At 51.0% G+C, this 21,457-nt stretch overlaps 9 protein-coding genes across 9 annotated transcripts; 4 read left to right on the forward strand and 5 right to left on the reverse strand.

Annotated features, from left to right (window-relative positions):
• Positions 1 to 256: 256 nt before the first annotated feature.
• LTR84_007358 (uncharacterized protein) lies at positions 257 to 574 on the reverse strand (the record flags this gene model as incomplete). The annotated part of the gene is made up of 1 exon (XM_064850911.1): positions 257 to 574. One exon carries the CDS (start codon positions 572 to 574, stop codon positions 257 to 259), a length of 318 nt encoding a protein of 105 aa, XP_064702180.1.
• Positions 575 to 1,131: 557 nt separating this feature from the next.
• LTR84_007359 (uncharacterized protein) lies at positions 1,132 to 2,987 on the reverse strand (the record flags this gene model as incomplete). The annotated part of the gene is made up of 4 exons (XM_064850912.1): positions 1,132 to 1,509; positions 1,605 to 1,834; positions 1,912 to 2,549; positions 2,623 to 2,987. The coding sequence occupies 4 exons, from the start codon at positions 2,985 to 2,987 to the stop codon at positions 1,132 to 1,134; spliced, it is 1,611 nt and encodes a 536-aa protein (XP_064702181.1).
• A 1,986-nt stretch (positions 2,988 to 4,973) lies between these two features.
• On the reverse strand, positions 4,974 to 7,313 carry LTR84_007360 (uncharacterized protein; the record flags this gene model as incomplete). The annotated part of the gene is made up of 1 exon (XM_064850913.1): positions 4,974 to 7,313. One exon carries the CDS (start codon positions 7,311 to 7,313, stop codon positions 4,974 to 4,976), a length of 2,340 nt encoding a protein of 779 aa, XP_064702182.1.
• A 1,484-nt stretch (positions 7,314 to 8,797) lies between these two features.
• LTR84_007361 (uncharacterized protein) lies at positions 8,798 to 9,925 on the reverse strand (the record flags this gene model as incomplete). The annotated part of the gene is made up of 1 exon (XM_064850914.1): positions 8,798 to 9,925. One exon carries the CDS (start codon positions 9,923 to 9,925, stop codon positions 8,798 to 8,800), a length of 1,128 nt encoding a protein of 375 aa, XP_064702183.1.
• Positions 9,926 to 13,953: 4,028 nt separating this feature from the next.
• Positions 13,954 to 14,999, forward strand: LTR84_007362 (uncharacterized protein; the record flags this gene model as incomplete). The annotated part of the gene is made up of 3 exons (XM_064850915.1): positions 13,954 to 14,236; positions 14,293 to 14,370; positions 14,422 to 14,999. 3 exons carry the CDS (start codon positions 13,954 to 13,956, stop codon positions 14,997 to 14,999), a joined length of 939 nt encoding a protein of 312 aa, XP_064702184.1.
• Positions 15,000 to 15,733: 734 nt separating this feature from the next.
• Positions 15,734 to 16,947, forward strand: LTR84_007363 (uncharacterized protein; the record flags this gene model as incomplete). Its single annotated transcript, XM_064850916.1, has 2 exons — positions 15,734 to 15,805; positions 15,877 to 16,947. 2 exons carry the CDS (start codon positions 15,734 to 15,736, stop codon positions 16,945 to 16,947), a joined length of 1,143 nt encoding a protein of 380 aa, XP_064702185.1.
• A 501-nt stretch (positions 16,948 to 17,448) lies between these two features.
• Positions 17,449 to 18,807, forward strand: LTR84_007364 (uncharacterized protein; the record flags this gene model as incomplete). The annotated part of the gene is made up of 1 exon (XM_064850917.1): positions 17,449 to 18,807. The coding sequence occupies one exon, from the start codon at positions 17,449 to 17,451 to the stop codon at positions 18,805 to 18,807; it is 1,359 nt and encodes a 452-aa protein (XP_064702186.1).
• Positions 18,808 to 19,104: 297 nt separating this feature from the next.
• Positions 19,105 to 19,794, forward strand: LTR84_007365 (uncharacterized protein; the record flags this gene model as incomplete). Its single annotated transcript, XM_064850918.1, has 1 exon — positions 19,105 to 19,794. The coding sequence occupies one exon, from the start codon at positions 19,105 to 19,107 to the stop codon at positions 19,792 to 19,794; it is 690 nt and encodes a 229-aa protein (XP_064702187.1).
• A 189-nt stretch (positions 19,795 to 19,983) lies between these two features.
• On the reverse strand, positions 19,984 to 20,530 carry LTR84_007366 (uncharacterized protein; the record flags this gene model as incomplete). Its single annotated transcript, XM_064850919.1, has 2 exons — positions 19,984 to 20,395; positions 20,463 to 20,530. The coding sequence occupies 2 exons, from the start codon at positions 20,528 to 20,530 to the stop codon at positions 19,984 to 19,986; spliced, it is 480 nt and encodes a 159-aa protein (XP_064702188.1).
• Between the last annotated feature and the right edge of the window lie 927 nt (positions 20,531 to 21,457).

Here is a 21,457-nt window from a genome sequence, read left to right on the forward strand (position 1 = left end):
TTGCGATCGACACTTCCTCAATGTGCCCGCAGAGTCCGCGGTCGTGGATGCTGCCGGTCGAAGATATTAGCTTCCGAGTTTTAAACCCATTTGTATCTCCTTCGTGAGTGTCAGATGTACATGCAAGTATTGCCAACAGCCATGTAGCCTCCTTCATGAGTGCAAGCCCACGGCCAGCGTCATTATCACCCGTACAAGAAACCCCAAGCACCACAAACCCACCAGAGCAATCAATCAATCAGAAAAAGGATAAAACTCACAACTTCCTCTCCACAATCAGGCTCCCGTTCCCGACGATCTTCCCTTCGAACTCAATAACCACCAAGAAATACGTCCCGCTGGCTTTCCCCGTCCCCAACGCCTCATTCACAGCCTTCATCTCATCATAGCGTTCATGGAACATCTGCTCGGAGAGATCGCCCACCCACGTCAGCACGCGCAGACAGTCGAGATAACCCTTTGCGAAATCGTTGCGCTCCAGAGACCGCACTACGTAGCCTGCTGGGAAGGACGAGCGGACCGCCTCGGAGATCAGCGTGTTGGGGAACAGACTTTCCATTGTTGTCGTTGTCATGGTATTTGTGGGGGGTTTGAAGTAAGAATTTCCGAGGTGCTGTTGTTTGGAAAAGCGTGGTTGGAGGTGTTGGTGATGGTGATGGTACTACTTGAATAGTATATGAACATATGTTTTTAGATGTCGAAAAAAAGAGACAATCAGAGTTTGGGGTGGTGGGAAAAATGATGGTTACATAGGGGCGTTGACCCACTACACGGGCAGAAAGTGAACTTTGTAACTGGTTGTCTGGCATTGTTCATTTTCGAGAATGGTATCGTCTTGATTCTAGTGATACTGACTCCCACTGAGTTATGATAGCCTGAACGCTGGACTACATTCCTTAGCTTGAGAGTCAGCTACCATAGCATGGGCGGTTCATGGCACACTTCCCCAGCGACCCCCTAACCCCTAATACCAAAAGCTACGCGGAGGAATGACCGTCTCCAAGGATGAGCCGACACAAGGCTGCGGTACAAAGTCGCTCTCTAGCCGAAGACAAAACCTTATGAACAGCACTCCAAAACCGACTCTTCAGACAATCGAACATACGACCATCCCCTCCCACCCCTCCCAAATCAAAGGTCCCTCATATCCCTCACAGAATCATTCAAATCAACGACATAGCCCTTAAACTCCCTGGTGGGCACCTCACGCTCAAACATGATATCCAGCTCCTCGAAGGTTCTCCCTTTGGTCTCGGGAATCCGGAAGTATGCCCAGATCAGGCAGATGAAGGAGATGCCGCCGAAGAAAAAGCCCAGTTTGCCGCGCATGTTCGCTTGGTCTGGATTGATCATGTAGGGGATCGCGACGGTCATCACGACGCCGACGGTCGCTTGGACGGCGGTCGCGAAGGCGATGGTGCGGCTGCGCACGCGCGTCGCCGACACTTCGCAGAAGAGCACGTAAGCGACGGGCCCGATGGAGATGTCGAAGAAGAAATTCCACAGGATCTGGATGTGGAGGGTCAGGTTAATCCTCGAGTGAATTGGGAGTGGAGAAGGATGTAGGAGGTCTGGCGTCACAGTCATAAAAGGAAGGGACTTACCATCAAGGATGATTGCGCCCAGATGATAGCAGGACGGTTGATGTAGTTCGGTGCACAATCTAAGATGCCCACGATGATCATGATGGTCGCCAGAATAGCCAAGCCTGTGTTATAGATTCGTCGACGTCCATACCTCACGAGCAGGAACCATGATGAAACCGTCCCGACCCATCCGAGAGCTAGATATCCGATGCCCATGTTGAAAGCTTTATCCCCAGCCAGACCGGCCACTGTGACGGTCAGTGGACTGCGTGGAAAAACAGAACAGTATTGATAATGGGGAAATGAAAGCGGTCTTTTGTCTTACACTGGAAGAAATAGGTCGCGTATCCCACCATATAAATCCCACTCAGCACCTGGATAGAGTAGACTCCACACGCGATCTCAGTTCTGCGCCTGTTGATTTTCTTGAAACAATCCCAGTACGTGCTTCCCGCCTCCATTGCACGCTCAAGCCGATCGGTCTCGATAATCATGGCCAGCGTCGACTTGACATCGATCTTGGAGGAGGAAAGCTTACGCAACGCTTTTTCCGCACCCTCGTAGTCGCCTTTTCGTGCCAGCCACCAGGGCGATTCAGGAGCGAATGGCATGCCAACAAAGATGAAGAGCGGCCACAGCCACTGGATAGCAAAAGGGGTTGAATATGCCCAGTGGTTGTCGATCTTCTGCGTTCCGGCTGCCACGCCATTGGCAATCAATTGGCCAGTGACGAAGCAGAGGTTGACGAATGCGGTGAGGATACCTCTCATGGCTACGGGACATACTTCAGACGCATATGCTGGTGCGATGACGACGTAGCATCCTAGGACTAGACCGCCGAGCAATTCTCCCGCCAAGAGCACGGATAGCGATCGAGCGAAGAATTGTAGGAAGATCAGGCCGGTGGTGGCAAATACACACGCCATGAATGTTTTCTTTCGTCCGTACCAATCCATAGGATAGCTGGGTGTTCAAGAAAGAGTCAGCAACTGTCGTCGGAGCGGAGGTCCCTTCAACCTGAAGCAGTAGAACTGACCCAGCGAACAAAGCACCAACGACCTGTCCAATAGGACTCCCCATCATGAGACCTGTCTGCCACGGTGCCGAGATGATGTATCCATCTTCGAATTGATATCCAAAGTCCTTCTGAAAGGCACCTGTAGCAAACAGATTCCCCACAATTTGCGGGTCAAACGCTGCCATCAGAATCCCCAGTGAGAAGTACACAGACCAGCCTGCTGCGGTGGGATAAAGTCGAAGAGCCTGGAGAAACCCGAGTGATTTCTCGTGTTCCGTGGCGAGTTGTGCCTTGTTCTGCAGCTCTTTGCTTGTTGAGACGCTTTGCTCAAGTGCTGCTGTCGCTGCCACTTTCTCACTTGGTGCTTCCTCGGGTACTGCCATATTTACTTCGATCAGTGATTAATGTGAGTTGGAACCCCCAATGAGCGGGAAATAAAAGGTTGTTTGTTGGAGTGAGAAAGGAGCTGCCTATTCGAAAAATTAAAGAGATCATATAGTTCCGGCGCCAGTGAGTGCATTGACGCCGCCTGCTGATAAGACTTTCGATTGATAACGCGGGGGATATAGCTCCTAACGAGGCATCCACTTTCTGCAGAATCGAGGCCCCTGGCCAGAACCCATGTCCGCCGCGCCAGTCTCCGTAGTTTGGTATCAAATAGAAGCAACGACTAATCAGATACTCAAACGAATGTCCAAGGGGGTGGAGATATCGCTATCGGAAGACGGGATTTGCCTTGACCAGGGTAAAAAAGAATGCTAGTTTTGGCGGCTAGTCTTGCTTGACACACCACCGGATTGGATTCGTATCCTCTAGCATCAACAGCCTTGTACCAACTCGACTGAGTTCCAGCGGTCGCATGACAGGGCAATAGATAAGAGGACATGGCATCTCGTCGCAGATAGCAATACTCACGCCATACGACCGTTGTCTTCCCTTCGGAGGACACTCAGTCGCTCCAAGCAGCATTGGTTTGGTGTGCGGATGAGTCGACTTCTCTTCATGCTTGAACCGAAGGCCACCTTAGAGTTGAAGGTTCCAATGTCATTTCAAAATCTTTATTCTTGCCCTGGCGGCATGACCATTAGCGAACGCTAGCATGTCTAACCATACCCGTTTGAATGTGAAAAGCAATCGTAGTATCTTCTCTTAAGCGAAATGCGACGTGTGATCCGCCAATGGGTGCCTGAACATTATTGTGAGCGAGGAATATCGATATACCGACTATGAAGAGTGGATGTGACTCTGGGGCGGGGCAGCAGTATGTGTTTCGTTTTCGGCAGATAGATAGTGAATAAATTCGGAGCTCTGGGAACACCAATACCGAGTACTCGCTTATTCGCTTAGAGAACCCTTGGGCTGGTCGTTTTGTTCGATTCATGATAAACTGCCCGAACCGGATCCAAGCTAAATGAAAGATAGCCTAGCATCGTTATAGCTTGTCGTTGAACATTTCACATCTTCTTCAAGCTTGGCGTAGCTTATCTCAAATTTGGAATCAGTCGTCCTGGGCGCAGAAGGTGTTCAACTCGACTTTGTCCTAATCGAGGATGGCCCCAAGTTGTCAGTCGTGGTTGTGCTAAGCCCCTCGTCTAACTACCACGATGGGCTTTATAGTTAGGCAGGCCTGAGAGAACTAAAGACGCCCAGATATGTAACTATTGTATACAATCCTATCAGCATAGCCTCTGGAATTTATTTGAACGAATACTCACGCCTTGATCGGTAACGGTTACCGTTCCTGCATTTCCTTGACGCTGTTGCAGAAGTGCTTGAGCCGGATGAGTGGTAGTCCTCCCGGAACCTTCGGTCGAAATTGCGAGCAGTCGTCTGGGCGAAGATGCTATATCTCCACGGATTCATCATGCTACGCATCAACATTGCTGATGTTGTTTCTCCACGAGACATGATATGGAATCGCATGCGGGCGACAACTGGAGGAATCATGAAGTGTAAAAGTGCCTTGATGTCGAGGCAGTTAGTCCTGACGGGGTTAGCAATCAGGAAGGACTGACCCTGTGCATTATGTGATATGTCCGAGTTTGTCAAACCTGTTTTGAAGGATGATTATCTGAGATGACATCTAGTGTAAAGAGATAAACTGAGCATCAACCTCTTGTTGAACGACTGCACGGGAAGGACAAAACGTCTTGACCCACACTCAAAGGTCAAGTGAGTCATGCTTGGACTCGTAATGATGGGAAGAACTGAAGACACCTGACAGGATTTTCGAGTAAACTGCATATATACAAACTCTAGTCATTCCAAATCCCCAGACCAAAGTATCCCAAACTTGCGAGTACGTTGTGTTTCGAGAATGTGCTCGGAGTCGTCTTCATTCAGAATTTGTGGGGTGCGTAGCGATCACCTCAGGATCCTTCACTACCTCCATCTTCCGACTTAACGTTGTTCTTTTTGCGACTTAGCAGACTTGAGCTCCTATTCCGACCATCAGAAGCTAGTGTGATGGCTCTAAACCGGTTGGTTCCACTAGCAGGGCTATCAAGCGACAGGCTCGTGCCTTCTAGCCTCCCCAACCGAGCCGTGAGCGCTGTATTCTCTTTCTGGAGCTCTCCAATCTGTCGTTGGAAGAGATCATTCTCCTTTTTCAGGAGATCAAGCTGTGCACGCGCTTCATCACGCTCTCTTGTGAGTCGACCTTTTTCATCCTTATCCTGCTGCTTACGCTTTTTTTCATCTAGCTTTTGGGCTTCCTTTTTCTTCTTTGCTTCAAGTCGAAGGAGTTCCTTCTTGTATTTCTCTTCGTGCTTTTTTATTTCTCGTTCATGCTTTTCTTCGGCCTTTCTCAAGGCTTGCTGCTCCTTTTCGGTATCTTTGTATGCTTGGCTAGAAATCTTCTCTCGTTGTTGAGCGAATTTTGCATCCATTGACGCTTTCTGATCCGCCAGCTTGGCCATCTCTTTGTTGTGCTGAGAAAGTATTTGACTTTCACTGTTTTTTTCCTGCAGTGATTTTGATGAAACTGATGGTGATTCATCAGAGATAATGTGTGAGTCAGCTGAAGCATAGGAAGTGCTCGAAATAGTTGATGAGGCATCATCGTCGTCATCGGCTTGGCTTCGCGAATTGATTGACAAGTTCGACACTGTAGTTACTCCTGTATCCTTCCTGGGGGTAAGTCCAGGGCTGCCCCTCGGCGTCAGGTTCTGAAAATGAGGCATATTATCGCGAACGACCTGGGGAGTATATGAGTTGATGGTATTTGACAAAGCGGCAATGATTCCAGTGGAAGAGGACGGAGAAGACGGCGCTCCACTAGAAGTAGGGTCTTGACCATCACTTGACAGGCTCGGGAAAGGTTCAACCCCATGTTCGCTTGCCTTGGGAGTCGATGGTGCTGATTGATCTTCAACAGCTGAGGAGAGGCTTTCCTCCTGCTCACGGATACCAGCTAACGTGCCATTAGCTTCCCAGCTCGCAAAGCTCTCACGTCGGTTATTGCCACCAGGCCTTGGTTGAGGTGATGTTACCGGGTCATCATCATCTTCACGTTGACATGCCCAGTCTAGGAACTTCATGGCATCAGCAGTAATGCTACCAGGTGTGCCTCTTTCTACCATAAAGCGAGGAACGCTGCCGCCAGGATCACTTCGCGTTACCATTATCCACTCAACGGGATTGTCCTCTGGATCATAATGATCCGCTGGTTCTCCACCCAAAACAGGAGTCGAAGGAATCCCAACTGTTGCGCTGCGTTTCCGACTTGCGGGAGACAGTTCTCTGAGTGAGGAACTCGACGTATCGACCTTGAGGTGTTTATTATCTCGCTGATCATCATGAGGAAGTTTATCGAAGGAGACCTCATGCTTCGCCGCATTATGTTTCAGTACTTCCTTTTCGAGTGAAGGTGACACTGGTCGATTATGGGCCAGTCTGGTCAGGTCTGTAGATGAGGTAGTTGTCTTCAACCTTCGTGGAATTTCACGAATGAATTCTACTGACTCATATTGTCCACGAATGAAGCCAGATCGGGGTTGAGTATCAGGGTGGTCGCAAGGCTTAGATATAATCATATAGTGTCGAGGCACCAAGTCGGGAGTTTTGTGGGCATCTCCGTGGGGTTTGATGGCCCTGCTCGACGTCACAAGGAGAGTAACAAAATCTCTGGGAGTGGTTGGTCCTGGAAATTGAGCACTTAGACGATATACCTCGACTTTTCCCCGATTCGGGACCGTAATTTCTTCAACCTTTGTCTCAGCGCCAATACCTCGGATGTTCCCTTCACCGGGTGCTCCTTGTACGGCCAGGGATGTAGGAAATTCTCTTTCGAACCCTTTCTTGAAGCGCGAGAAACCTAGCCCCTCATGGACACTTCGGCGAGCAAACCACGCACCCTTTCCATCCTTGCCTCCAAGTTTATAAACCGCAACGTTCATGGGATTTTCTTTCGCAGATAACTTGATGGGCTTTCCCCACTCTTTCTGCAGTGCAGCATCTTCGGCCGATGGGGGAGGACTCCGAGCACTAGACACGGACATCTCGGCAGCACTAGATGCCTGGTATTTGCTTCCATGTTCGAGTCGCTTGGAAAGTGCAGGATCTGGATCTGGGATAGGTATGGATTCAACTACAGACTGAACATGAGCGAATAGCTCCGCGAGGTAGGGATCTAATTCTTCTTTCTGCTGTGGCACTTCGGAGAAACTGATAGGCGAGAGATACTTGAGGTGAGAATGGATGGTGGCCATCTTGGATTGATGTCCTGGTGCACGAGGAGGGGCCGAAGTCTGGAATGAATGGGTTTTGAAGCCAAGGACCGGTTCAGGTGAAGCAGCACGTCAGAGATCCAACATGGTCAGGGCGAAACGGGGGTTGTAGCGGTTACGATAAAGCTGGCCGACACTGCGGGACCCGCCCGGTGTCTCTGGCTCGATGGGCAGGAAGCTGCATGGGCTGGTAGGGCCGACTCAAGAAGAAGATCGTGGGAATCCGGATAGATCTCTGTAGGCAGTTCGTGTCGTTTTCTACCTTTGGGGGGATGCAAGTGCTGAGAACAGAACACCTGATGATGAGTGAGCATGGTACATCTGCATCACGGCAGGTCAAGTAGCAGCAAGTGGGCACAAAGCGTTCCATGGCCGGCCGAGGCCGACTGGCGGCTCGCATGGAATGGAACTTACGTCATAAAGACGGTTCATACTTATTCCGGAGCCGAAGATACTCTCATCATCTCTCACGTGCGCACAATCAGAATTGTGCCGGAGATGAAAATACTGGGGCCCAACAACAGAAAGGGAAACAGGCACAAAGTAAACGTTATGAAAAGTGGAGGAAGAGCGGAAATACACAGTTCAAGGTTGAAAAATATGGTTCACTTTTGTTTGGAGATTATCTTTATGTAAAAGAAGCATTTGTTGCTTCAGATCCAGCATCCGATGCCATTTCCACCCAGTGGATTTGGTTACTTCGACTCCAGGTCGAAGATATAGGAGATGACCCTATAGGCCTCAGGCCATCGTGATCATCAATCATACGCCTCAAGTGACCTCCTCCCAGATGCCGCAGGCATTGAGTGGTCATATCCACGCCACAGACGTAGACAGGCAGAACAACATGAGTCGTATCGATTGTTGAGCAGAGGCACTGTGACCAGGCAGCACTGACCACATACCAGATGTGATAAGGTGCCACCCTGCCGTTGTTCGAATCTGCCTATCACCAACCAGTGAATGACTAGGACAGAGAGGAACAAGTGGCTGATCAAGGTCCAACGAGGACTTGCCTCATATGAACCCCAACCAACACCCACCACGGCGACGCAAAAGAAATCCTGGCGCGTGTATCCCCAAACCTGCCGTGAGGCTGATCCTTCTTGTAAAGATGCGGGACCGTATTCAACCCAGGGATATCGTGTATCACTAACCCAGCCGACCAGCCGCTGATGTATGCATGTAAGCATCAAACACATAGGAAATATTCAAAATCAATCGCTTGCTGAAAATCAATCCTGTGTTCCGTATTATCCTCAAATCCCAAATCCCTTATCAATGCAGAGTGGTATCCTTGTATCGCTAAATGTCAATCAAAAAAACTCCGGATGCCAATGCTGATGATTTAGATACCGCGCGGACTGCTGTAGTCTTAATGGGCTCTGGTGCGACCCATGTCAAAATATTAATTGGTCGCTCAATATATTGCAAGTCGGACGTCGATCAAGGTCAGCTCTGGTTCATTACATGGCGGTGGCATAAGGCATCGTATATTCCTGGTATCGATCCCAGCCGAATGTACTTAGGCTTGCAGACGTACTGCAAGGTTGTTGAGCCAACATGCTCGGTAGAGGAAGAGCTGGATATGAAGATGTCGTTACCGAGGCGCTATATGCTGGTGAGCTGCTGTAGGCTGGCGAGCTGTAAGCCGGTGAGCTATAAGCTGGTGCACTATAGGCAGGCGCGCTGTAGTACTGAGGAGCGCTGTAGGCCGCTGAAGAGAAAGGTTGGCTGAAGGAAGGTGTAGGTGATGGCAGTTGTACTTCGTTCATGCCCACACTCGTCCAAATGTTCTGATGTGAGTCACAGGACGAGACCGGACTGGGACTTGAAGGGATGATCTTCCAAGATTCTACCGGTGCCGGTTGAATGGCTTGGAGATGCTGCGATGGCCACCAATGCTCGGCTCCAGTTGAGCTGGGTAGGAGAGGAGTGGGTCGGATGACATCGACAATTCTGGGAGGCGGTGGTAGAAGAGGGACATAGAGTCCCATAATGGCCTGGCGAACTTCATCGCTTCTGCCACAAAGAAGTTCACCTGCGCCATCTTCTTCCATACCTTCCAATGCCAAAGCACCCGTCCGATAGACAAACTTGTTGGCGGCTTGCACAAACTCCTCCTGTAATTTCTTCAACTGTTGTTCCTTCTCGGACCAGGTCCAGGTCTTGGCAGCGGTGTCGACGGAAAAGACTTCTTTATGATACTCGACCAGCGAGTCAATAGTGTCTGTCGTCAACTTGAAGGCGACCTCGTTCTGCGAAACCATGTCGATGTGGACAACATATGCTTCAATGTGGACCAGTTGGTAGTTGAACAATGCCTCAACCAAGGGGTTGGAATCCTTTCGTAGTTCGGTCTCGGGAGCCTTGGGCAACATTAACGAACATAATGACCAAATGGCGTTCGTAGATGAAAGTGTCTCGGTCAGACACCGGGTATGTTGAGGCACACTATTGAGAGGTCGCTTGATCTTGTTGATTCTCTTCAGGGTAGCGGTTAACCAGGGCTCGACTTTGCTGTTCAGCACGACATTGCAAGTCGACCGCGGCGCAAAGGCCGCAGCAGAGGCGGGTAATAATATCGTCGGCATTATGAGTTTTGATGATTTTTGCGATTTCTTGAACCCTCTGTGTACTGGGGTCTCACTTTGGGTGGTGAATAGAAAGAATGAGAAGAAAGGGCAGGGGTCACAGGATGTATAAAGAGCAGTCGAGGTGTTCGGCGGTCCCAACGAGGGAAGTAGTTTGCGCGCCTTTGAGTATAGAAGGAAGGGACGGAAATGAGGTGTTGGGATGGAGGGAGAGGGAAGTTGAGGGTGGTAAGGCGGGGATGACCAAAAGGGCAAGAACAGAAGGAGGAGAGAGCCGTACCTTATATCAGATGGAAGGGAGAAGTAGTCATGAGGACGAGTGATAGGTTGATGTGCAGTGAGCTAAAGTTGGGACCTGGACGGCCCAGGCGCAGCAGAAGACATGTCGTTGGATGGGATGGGGGGAGGGTGGATTACCTGAAAGGGACTCTCAAAAAGTCGTGGGAGTTGAGAAGTGGATTCTGGGATCGAACGACATGCAATGGCAAAGAGGACAAGAACAAGAAAGTGGGAATCCAGAGAGAGTCAGAGAGGCACAAGCGGCGAAATGCGAGAAACAGAGAGGCGGAGGCAAAGGGCAGGCAAGGCGAGGCCGAGAGCAGCCGTCATCATCCCTCAGTGCCCAGTACCGCACGAGGGTTTTTCTTCCCTGGGCCCTACTCGTAAGCCTAAAAGACGACTCCACCACGCCTAACTGGACCCCCCGGTCCCCTCAAACTTGCACCTCGTACTCCACTGCACCTGTAAGTCGTTAGTGATGGCCACGCACAAGACTGGCACAATGAGAATACACTGGCAGCAACGCTGCAACCTGCAGTAACACTACTGCACGTCCGACCAGTTTGCGAGTCTTGCTTCAGGTCAAAAGTCCACTTGCTTTGCCCTGGTTGAATTCTCATTGGATCTCGGGCTGGTCTTGTCATGCCCTTCCTTCTTGTCCCCAGCTCAGCCTATTTTCTACTCTTCGCCTTGACCATGACGAGCTTTCCACAGCTGGACCAGGCCCATGAAAACAATCGTCCGCCCTCAGGCTACACGGCTTCTTTCTTTTAGCTGCATATGCACGATCAGCAACTTTTTCTTCTCATGTACCCATATCTCCCTTCCCGTTTGGTGACTGGTCTTCCTGACAGATTACTGGTGGTCTTTTGCTGCAAAAGCCGTGCTTTTGGAAATCACCATGACTCAATTAAGCGTAAATGCAATCTATCTCAATATCAACACTGATCAAAACTTCGTCATGGCCGAAATTGATGCCAGAAAGTAATATCCACCACCGCGTCTTCTTTCCCGCTTGACCTCGTCCTCGTTGGTGGCGTGTGGATCATTTGCGCCGTGCGCCGTACGCCTGGATATCTCCCCCATGCCCATGGCTGCCCGTTAAAGACGGATGGCCCCGAGAGCAATCGTAACCTGGCATGGAGTGGTTTGCCATTCCAGAAAGAATGAAATTGTCCGATTTGGACAATTACACTTGCACAATCCACGTTTCCTGTCGTCGTCGTAAATGCACGGGACATTAGCTCCACCGTTCTAGATGATCTCCAAGGCGTCCTCAATCTTAGTGATCACTCGAATCAACCAGCATAGATGGCCATGTCCTCGGGGATCTACGAGGCCTCCAGATTTGCTGAAACCATGACAACATGTAGGGGACGTAGGAGACTCTGCTACTGTCAGAGGCCACAAAGGGAGCCCTCGCCATGCAAAGTCCTGTTGGCGCGATCAGCCGTCGTAGAAACTTCTGAATCCTCTCAACAATCCATCAAGGTGGTCGGGCGTCTCAAAAGATATCAAGGGCAGCCAGCCTCACGGTTGCGATTTGCAGTTCCAAGTCAACGGTTACGACTCCCACGTTTCAGAATGATGGGAAAAGGTTCTCATCCCAGGGTCTCGATCTCCCAAACAGCAACAAGCCCTTTGAAAAAGGCACAGAATTGAGCAAAGTTATCTCGCTCGAAATGGCCGGCTTGATGACTGGTAGATGGCATACGGAGCATGGCCAATTGTTGGTCGTTGTTTCCAAATGTTGGAAATCCGCCCGAGTTAGCTGGCGGGATGCAGCTGATGTGATGTTGTTCGGAAGGCACTTCTGCAAATGGATTGGATAGACCTGCTGGACGCTAGCATGGCATCTTCTCGTGAGATCCCTGCGGCGTGAGATCATTGGTCAAAGGCCAGGAGGAGTGTACGAGTTGCCCTCGCATCATGTGATGTGGGACAGTTGTGCCCCCATGGAAAAACTTTGGGGCTGTAGAAGGCAGATACAAATTGTCGCAGTAGACGCCGACAAGATCCTGCATTCGTGGATTCAGATGCTGCATGTCTCATCTGCCATGCCACGAAACAAACCAGAACGTGATGAAGGCAGGTGACACGCAAGGACAGTCCCTCAACCAAGGCATCGGGCAGACTCGAAAATCATGACTCTAACAGGGTTCGGAGGAAGCGATATACCCTGCAGGCAAAGAGTCACCCAAAAGATCAATGTCCCGTGGCTGTGCACTGCAGCTGCAGTGGCTGTCTTTTTTTGGGGTCCCTGGATCAGCCACGATGACCTTCACTTGCCAAGTGATCCGGTGAGAGCCGACTCCAACTTGGACCCTGCCATGCTGGCAATGCCATGTGATCAGCACCTACCGATTACCGTCCACCTGGTTAACCCTGGTTTGGAGGTACTTCTGTGCATGTTCGGCTTCGCTTACTCCGAATAGAGTCATCCTAGGTACTAGTATGTAAATCATTTAGTTGATATTCCTTCCCTCAGACGTACTTGGATGACCTGACGTTCCCAGGGATTGTTGGGTGTTATTTTTCATTCCCAGGGGCCGGGAGTGCAGATCTCCGGGCAATCGTTGCCCACAATCGATAAGGAAGCCATGTCGTATCGATAAGGGTCCTTTTGCTGACCAGCAAACGTCTTGTAAGATCGTCTTACAGGTTCTCGCATCAAGTACGAGGTACTTGGGATTGGTCTCACCTCAGAGTTTCCTACCGTGTACAAGGCTATTTGGAGTCCCTCGAACATTCCATCACGCGAGACACTCTCCGCAATTGGAGATGGCGTTGTCCCGAGTACATCAAGTACTCTTACCTCGTGTCACATGGGTTTCTTATCCATGAACACGTGTCGAAGATAGGACTCAGGAGGCCGTCGTTAGAGTTTGAGCAACCTGGGACTGTTCGTCAGTAACAAGTAAATGCACTTGCTGCATCTCTTCTGGACACACAAAAGTGAGAGATGTTTGAAAGCCCCCAACAATGGATTTCCAAGGACTCATGTCTTTGTTCGTCAAATACACATTCCGCCAAGGATTGGAGCCCTGGGTGTCGTTCCAGCAACATAATATTGTACGTTCAATTGCTTGATTTATCAATCATGCTCTTTACTCCGACTTGATGTTCTCCACAGGGCAAGGAACCACTATGAAGAGGCTGATAATCTTTGGGAATCAGCCTTGCACAGTCCTCCCATTCAAGTCGCTCAGACGGTGAGGATGATCGGTGAAAAGGAAAAATGAGACTCCGGTGGCTTTATTTTTAGACAAAGCTTGTTTTCGAGTTGGGCGCTGTGGTTGACTCGCCAAAGTCCAAGATCCGCTTTCCTCGGGTCCGAGATCCTTTAGTGCGGGTTCCAGCTTGCCCTTAGGGCGGCCAGTCTACGCGGTGAGCTCAGGGTTTAGGCACGGTGCTGTTCGAAACCGGCCCCCGATATCTCCAGGAGCTGATTGTTTTTTCCAAACATCTCCATATTAAAAAATCATCGCCATCACATTTGTGTACCTGCTCTCTCTTAGAAGGTTTTTAATCGATTCACAATCAACCTCAAGATCATTATAATACGGCTGTTTCGTGCGTTTTAGATCGTTTTAGCGTTGTACTTCACGCGTAGGAGCCTTTTTCTGCCCAACAAATTTCAGGGGTCCGGACGAGTTGATCATCAGCGATAGAGCTCAACATAACATCAATTTCACCTCTACAAGGAAAAAATCGCCTATTTCCGGGCTTTTGAATCACCACTCAACAAAATGTCTGCATATTTCCGTCCGACAGCCAAGGTGGTGAGTGCCACAGCACTAGGAGCTGGCCTGGCGTACACCGGCTATCGATATTGGAATACCACGCATTTCTATTTCAACACCGCCCACGCCGAATCTCTTCCTTCCGATTCGACAGCCGCTTTGAAGAAGATGGATTGGAAGGGATTCACCGAGCTTAAGCTCGTCCAGGCTGAGATGGTCAACCACAATGTCAAACGGCTGACCTTTGCTCTGCCTGATGATCAATCGATCACGGGACTCTCACCAATCAGTAAGTTCGAATATCCTCGGGTGTCTTGAATTTCAACCTCGCTAACCTGAGACTAGCATCACTGTTGACAAGACATACACCTGAAGGTGCTTTCATTCCGGTATTCCGACCTTACACTCCAGTGAGTGACAATGGTGAGTTGCAATTCCGACGTGGGTTAGCCAGTATCTGACCTCGCTCCTAAGATCTGGCGGGAACTGTAACTTTCATGGTGAAGAAGTATCCCAATGGCAAAGGCTCAGGCAAGATGCATTCTTTGAAGCCTGGTGATTCGATGAAGTTCAAGCCTTTACATGAATTCGACTACAAGCCAAACCAATTCTCTCACATCACACTCATCGCTGGAGGTTCAGGTATCACCCCACTTTACCAACTGACCAGATCCATTCTCAACAACCCTGCCGACAAGACCAAGCTTGCACTGGTCTATGCCAATAATACCGAAGAGGACATCCTCCTTCGAAAGGAATTCGATGAGCTCGCCCAGCAATACCCGGACCGATTTCAGAGACTCTACACAGTCAGCAAACTCAGCTCAAGCACCGATGGCCAGGTTCAACAAGGCTACGTCTCCAAGGAAATGCTGGCCAAGGTCATGCCGCACAAATTGAAGGAGGCCAACACTAAGGTCCTTGTCTCTGGCCCCCCTCCCATGGTTGAAGCTGTCGCTGGAGCCAAGGGTGGCTTTGGCTGGACGCAAGGTAGCATTGGTGGCATCTTGGGTGAACTAGGATACAGCAAGGAAGACGTCCACAAATTCTAATCGGTCGAGGAGATTTTGTGGCGATTGGGTTACATTCGATGTGAATATTTTAGACTGGGTAGAATGCTTTTCTTCTGGGGCGTTTCCAAACAGCGCGCTATAGCTGAGTGGGTGACACGGGACGTACACCTCCCCTTGACTCTGTATATATACATCCGTTGATAGACAATATCAAAAGCTACCAAAGCTAACTTGATGGTTTCAGTGGAGAAAGATGTTGATATTGGATGACTAATAATTGGCGATAAGCTCGGCCGGATCATTGTCAAGCCCGTCCTCCGCACCGAGATGGAGATAGTTACGAGTACTACACTCCGCAGTCAGATGGATTCATCGAGTGACATTCCTCCGCCGACGCACCCCGTTTGAAACTTTGTCTTCATCCACCATGCCCACTGCATCTGTTTGATATCCGCGGCCAATCTATCTTCCCCCCGGCCACGCAATCTGACTCTGTTTGACCAACTGACGAAACATTTGCGGGTCAGAGGGGCGTGGAGTTCAAAGTCCGATTGCAGAGCACATGCGGCCTGAGTTCTTTGTTCCCGCACGGTGACATTGATTGCGCTGACAGTGACTGGTCCTGCCCGTCACAATGCAGGCTTTTGGTAAGTGCTCTCGTATTTCCTCTCCATCATCAGTGCTTATCGCGTCTTTTCCTCTCACTCTTCCCACCTACGAGAAACCTCATTGCTGTAAACAATGCCTGCACCCCTCCCCACCGCGAAACCACAATGTCAAGTTATACTATGCTGCGAAAGCAGGCGCTGAACAACCTCGCGTTTACAGTCCCCAAGAACCGCAAGGTACATGCTACCCACTTCGATCGATTCCGCAGCCCTGGATCCTGTGCTAACCTGAACAACGCCTCTCACAGCCCAAATTCGACCTCACCCTACGCATCATTGACCTGACCAATATCCCCTTGATCTCGGGCACTGCGACAGTCCGATGGCACCTCTCCAGTTCGAACGCCGCCGAACATCGCGGACGCACGGACAAGGCATACATACTCGAACATAGAGCGACATGGGACTACCTCAAGGAAATTCCCGTGCGACTCACTATCGATAAGACTCAGATGCTCCAGGAATGCGACATCCACTTCGAAGTTCTACAGGAATACAACGAGGGTGGAAGAGGTGGAAGAGTACACTTGGGGAATGTCAAGTTAAATCTGGCCGAGTACGCGCACCTCCCGGAAGCCGCGACAGAGAGAGATCCCCAGGACGAGAGTGACGATGGTGGCATCACGAGACGATATCTCCTGCAGGACAGTAAGGTGAACAGTACACTCAAGATCGGCATCCGAATGAAGCAGACCGAAGGGGATGCCAACTTCATCGCGCCGCCGCTCAAATCTGCCATGGTCATTGGTGGAATTGCCGGCGTCCTGTCCACAGAGGTGGGCGAGGGAGACGACATCCCCAGCATTACGAGTAAAACGAGAGAGCTCTCAGAAGCACAGGATATTTACAGGCGAACACTTGCGGCGACGTGGGCCTGCCAATCAGGCGAGCTTGCACCCGACAAGCTGATCGAAGATCTATTCAGTGGCGGAGATGGTGGGAAGATGAAAAGTCCCACGAAGCCTGCACATCATACAGGACGCTTGAGTCCGCGTGAGGAGAGCATGGGGTCCAGCTCCAGCGACGACATCAGACGGCCAGTGACACCACGAGGCCAACATCTTACGCCGCAGATGGCGCAGCACCACGGGCACCGGAGAGGTGGAAGCGCTGACGGTGGAAATCCTAATGGACATCCTGGTGGCATGGCCAGTACTCCAATGGGCACAGTCAGTGGCAGGTCGAGCATTGAGCAGCAAATTCATGCCAGCCAGCATGATCATCAACATTCGAGGCGAAGAGAACGTACCGAGTATAGTGAACTTACCGAGTTTGATCTGCGGGATGATCTGCGTAGCTGGCAGGTTCGCGTGTTATAGATGAGATGATGAGATATGAATATATGACTTATTAAGGTTCTCTGGCCAACTTACCCTCAACACTCCGACCGGGCTAAATACCACGTGACGACTTACAACTAACCCAGAGCACGAGAGAGGGACTGTTATGTATGTGGCTACGTGAGGCAGGCTAGATCTGCCCCCAGATATGTCACCACCACCGGCCCGGTTGGTGATGGTGGCGGCTCGGGACCTCTGGGATGCTGCTCAACCACCATGTCTGGAGCGTGGACTCAAATCAAGTTCAATTGTGGCGGATAAGCCCGCTTCGAGTGAAATACAAAAAGGTACCTCTATCAACACCTTGTGATATGGTCATCATGTTCTTGCATTCTCCCAAGCGTAAGGCGGGAGACTCGGAAAGGACGTGGATAACAATTCCTCCAGGTTCTCGATTCACACGCCTATAATACGCCCCTTTGAATCTGACGACTTTTGCCATTGCTTGGACCCTCGAGCCTGGTTCCAGACTGTGCAAAGATGCATCTTCCCCAAGATAATCCAACATCACCATACTGGCTTTCAGAAGGGTCGTCGCTCTCCAAGCATCGGACCACTGAAGAACTACCTTCCGAAGCCGACGTTGTCATCGTCGGTTCAGGGTACTCAGGAGCCACCGCCGCGTATCATCTACTCGAAAAGGATGACAGCAAGCGTCCATCAGTGGTCATCCTTGAGGCTCGCGATACGTGTTCCGGAGCAACTGGACGGAATGGGGGACATCTCAAGGCCGACGTCTACTATGGTGCTGCGGTCAATGAGCGGTTATATGGTATCCAAGTTGCAGAGCAGCTGTCCAAATTCGAGGTGGACCAGATCTTCAGCGTGAAGCGACTTGTGGAGAAGGAGAAGATCGATTGCGACTTCGAATTGACGCGTGGCATCGATGTGTTCCTCGAGCAGGCCAGGCTGGACGAGGCTGTGGCCTCTTTCACGGACCTTAAAGCACGAGGATTTCAGTTTCCCGACGACTTACACTTCATCCAGGACCCCAAGAAGGCCGAGCAGATCTCTGGTGTCAAGGGCGCGCTGGGCGCATTCTCGGCCACGGCCGGGTCAGTGTGGCCCTACAAACTAGTTACACATCTCCTGCATCGCTGCTTAGAACGAGGAGCGAACCTGCAGACATACACGCCCGTCCTGTCAGTCTCAAATGCAGACGACGGTCGCTGGACCCTCGAAACCCCGCGCGGCAAAATCACCGCGAAGAAAGTCATCGTCGCGACCAACGGCTACAACCTCCTTCCCGAGCTCGCCGACAAGATCACCCCCGCGAAGGGCGTCGCATGCCGGATCGCAATACCGCCCGACTCTGCCAAACCAGCTCCCCATCTCAACAACTCATACTCGATCCGCTACGGGCTCGGCGAATACGACTACCTGATCGCCCGCACCGACGGCAGTATCATCGTCGGCGGCGCCAAGCAAGCCGTCCTCAAACAAGAGTCCTACTGGCACAACAACGCCGACGACTCGAGTCTGGTCCCCGGCGCGGAGAAGTATTTCGACAACTACATGCAGCGCACGTTCCACGGATGGGAGGACTCGGGCGCCCGCGTCACAGACATCTGGACCGGCGTCATGGGCTATTCGGCCGATCTGTTACCTTGGGTTGGCGAGATGCCTGGAAAGCCGGGTCTGTTTGTCACAGCGGGATTCACGGGTCATGGCATGCCAAGGGTGTTGGGCTGTTCGGAGGCTGTTGCGGCGTTGGTGCGTGGCGATGTCGCTTCGCTGCACGAGACGAGTGTTCCGCAGCCTTATTGGATTACGGAGGATAGATTGAATGTTCAGAAGAGCGTCGTGAAGGACTACATGGCTGGCTCTCGCAAGCTGTGAGGATTTGTTTCGTGCCTCTGTCTATTTTAGGATGAGATATATATCTTCAATATGTGGCGCTGCCAAGCTTTGTTGGATACGACGCATTTCAGCCACTGCTGGCTTGTTTCAGCTTCCACCTTATGCCACCGACTCACTTTATTGGCAGGCAGCAGTCCTGATTCATTTATAAATGTGCGCCCATCGCTCTGGTAAGCATTGAGCCGCATGATTCGTAGTCAACTCCAAAGGAATTGAAACTCGACAACTTGAACCACTACCCAGAAAGCAACGCCTCATCCACAACAATACCAAAACATGGCACCAACATCCATCAACATCCAAGGCCGAGCCAAACTGCACAAGCTCGCCGAGCGCGCCAAACTCGATATCTCCGTCTCATCATCTAAATACAGCCAGACAGAGGCGTCCAAGAACGTCATCGAGGCCATCAACGCGGTCCAAACCCACCTGGACCAAACACTCTGCCCACGGCTGGAGAACGGCGACATCTCCACCGAGGCACCGGTGAGTTTCTACTCGATCGGGTCACTGACGACGTCCAACGACGACGAGTATGACGACGACCACAACAAGACCGGCAAGCGCCTGTACAGCGCCACATGCAGCCTGGACGTGCGGTTCCGCGACTTCAAGGGGCTCGGCGACGCCGTGGTGAAGTGGGCGAGCGAGCCACATGTCAGCCTGCAGGGGATCGAGTGGCTCCTGACGGAAGAGTCTCAGACGGCCCTGGAGGAGCAAGCGAAGCTCGTCGCGCTGCGCCACGCCATCAGTCGTGCCCAGGGCTATGCGGACGTCATTGGTCGGAGGACCGTCACGCCCGTCAAGATCGAAGACACCCAGTATATGTTCGGTGAGGCGAGGGTGATGCAGGCCGCGAGGAAAATGGCTTCGACCGCCAGTTTTGGCATTGGTGTCGGCCTTGACTTTGAGCCCCAGCAAGTCGAGGTTAATGCTACGCTAGATGTAGAGTTTCACGCTGAGTGAATACTGCCAGTCTGTCGGTATATGCATTGGGTTATTGCCGGGAACGGAAAACTTTACTAGGGGAATGGAGACCACGAATACTTATAATGCAAGGCCAGTGATTGTGATTTCATTTTCTACCTGAAGGATGTCTGTAACGCATGCGTCGACCCACCGAGCAAGTGCTCTCGGCCTTCATGTCTACTTAAATCAGACTCCCGACCCTCGATTTTCGCCGAGCCCGAAGAGCTCGTCAAGCGAAGTCCACTCCATCGGCACCGGTGCAGCATCAAAGATGTCATTCAGGTCAAGATTCTCCTCAATCATCATTTCGTCTGCCGACACAGGCAGCTCTGTGCTCACAGCCAGCGGTGCTCCTGCGTCATGACCCTGTGCCTGCACTCCTGTAGATTTGTGCTCCTCGTGCACCAGTGACGATCTCGGTCTCTTCCTCTGATGCTCCCCATTCAGACCCGTGGTCTGAATGTGCGGCTGCGGCTGTGGCTGCGGCGTGGCAACCGTCGCCGTCGATGTCGCCGGCACATTCGACTGAACTGACGACCTCCGATGTGAAACTCCCCTTCCATTCACGGAAGATCGTTGGGGGACACCCGCATTCAAGCTCCATGAAATATGTCGCGTGATAGCTTCATTCTGTGCCGCTCGAACATTCCGCTCACATGTCTCACACATCTTTCCCGCCGGCAGAATCATCTTCAGATTCAGGTTCGGAATGATCTTCAGCCCTCGCGGACATGGTTCCGTGGTGTCGTTTGAGCACAGTGTGATGGCTGGGTAGTATCTGCCGCTCGGTATCATCGCGATGCCGCACTGGGAGCACTGATCTCGTACGATGGCGCCGAATATGAAGCACATTAGGTCTGGGTACCTTTTTGCTCGATTTGGTTTGGGAAGACCTTGAAGTTACGCGAGGCTGTAGACAGAATGATAGGGAAAGGGACTGTAGTATATGACCATTCGGATATCATATGAGGTGACTAGAAGGAATGTAACCCTTCCAAGTCTGGATAGACAACAATCTTTGAAATGAACGGATACTCCTTACTTGTGTTGCAGCTGGAGTCGCGCTGAGTTCTTCTGGAAAGATAATGAGCGACCATGAAATCTTTGCAATTATTAGGATATGCGAAATTTCATCCTTTTATATCGTGGAGTCCGAAGCGTCAGCAGCAGGTGTCAAGGTGCCATGTTTCGGTCTGGTGAGAAGGTATATTCTTTGTCCTGCCGGTGACAAGAGTGCCTTGCTATGTTCAGTGAGTCCCATGGTGCCTGTCTGTGATAGTCATGTTTCATAACACCAAGCCAGAAGGCTACCGCAAGGGACGAACAAAGCGGGGACTAGAGTCAGGGTTCTTAAACAGTGACATATCATTTATTTTGCATTTGAACTGTTCGTTTGTCATTTTCGAACAAGATTGGGAAACTGACAATGGAGGATTTCACACAGGAAAGTTCGTCCAGCTCATCACTACCCTGGCGGGATGGGTCCTCCGCCTCTTTGACATGGAGCTTTCCAAGCGCCATTGGGCTTATGACCAGCCGGGCTCTAGCGATCTAGATTCGTTGACTCTTATTGTCCGCGAGACCTTGGAGGTTGCAGGTTGAGCATCAGGGCCGGAGTCCAATTTTCCGAGGTCTGAGATGCTCACGAATTTCCTATACT

Source organism: Exophiala bonariae (genome assembly GCF_035927105.1).
Source record: "Exophiala bonariae strain CCFEE 5792 chromosome Unknown scaffold_29, whole genome shotgun sequence".
Taxonomy (NCBI): Eukaryota; Fungi; Ascomycota; class Eurotiomycetes; order Chaetothyriales; family Herpotrichiellaceae; genus Exophiala; species Exophiala bonariae.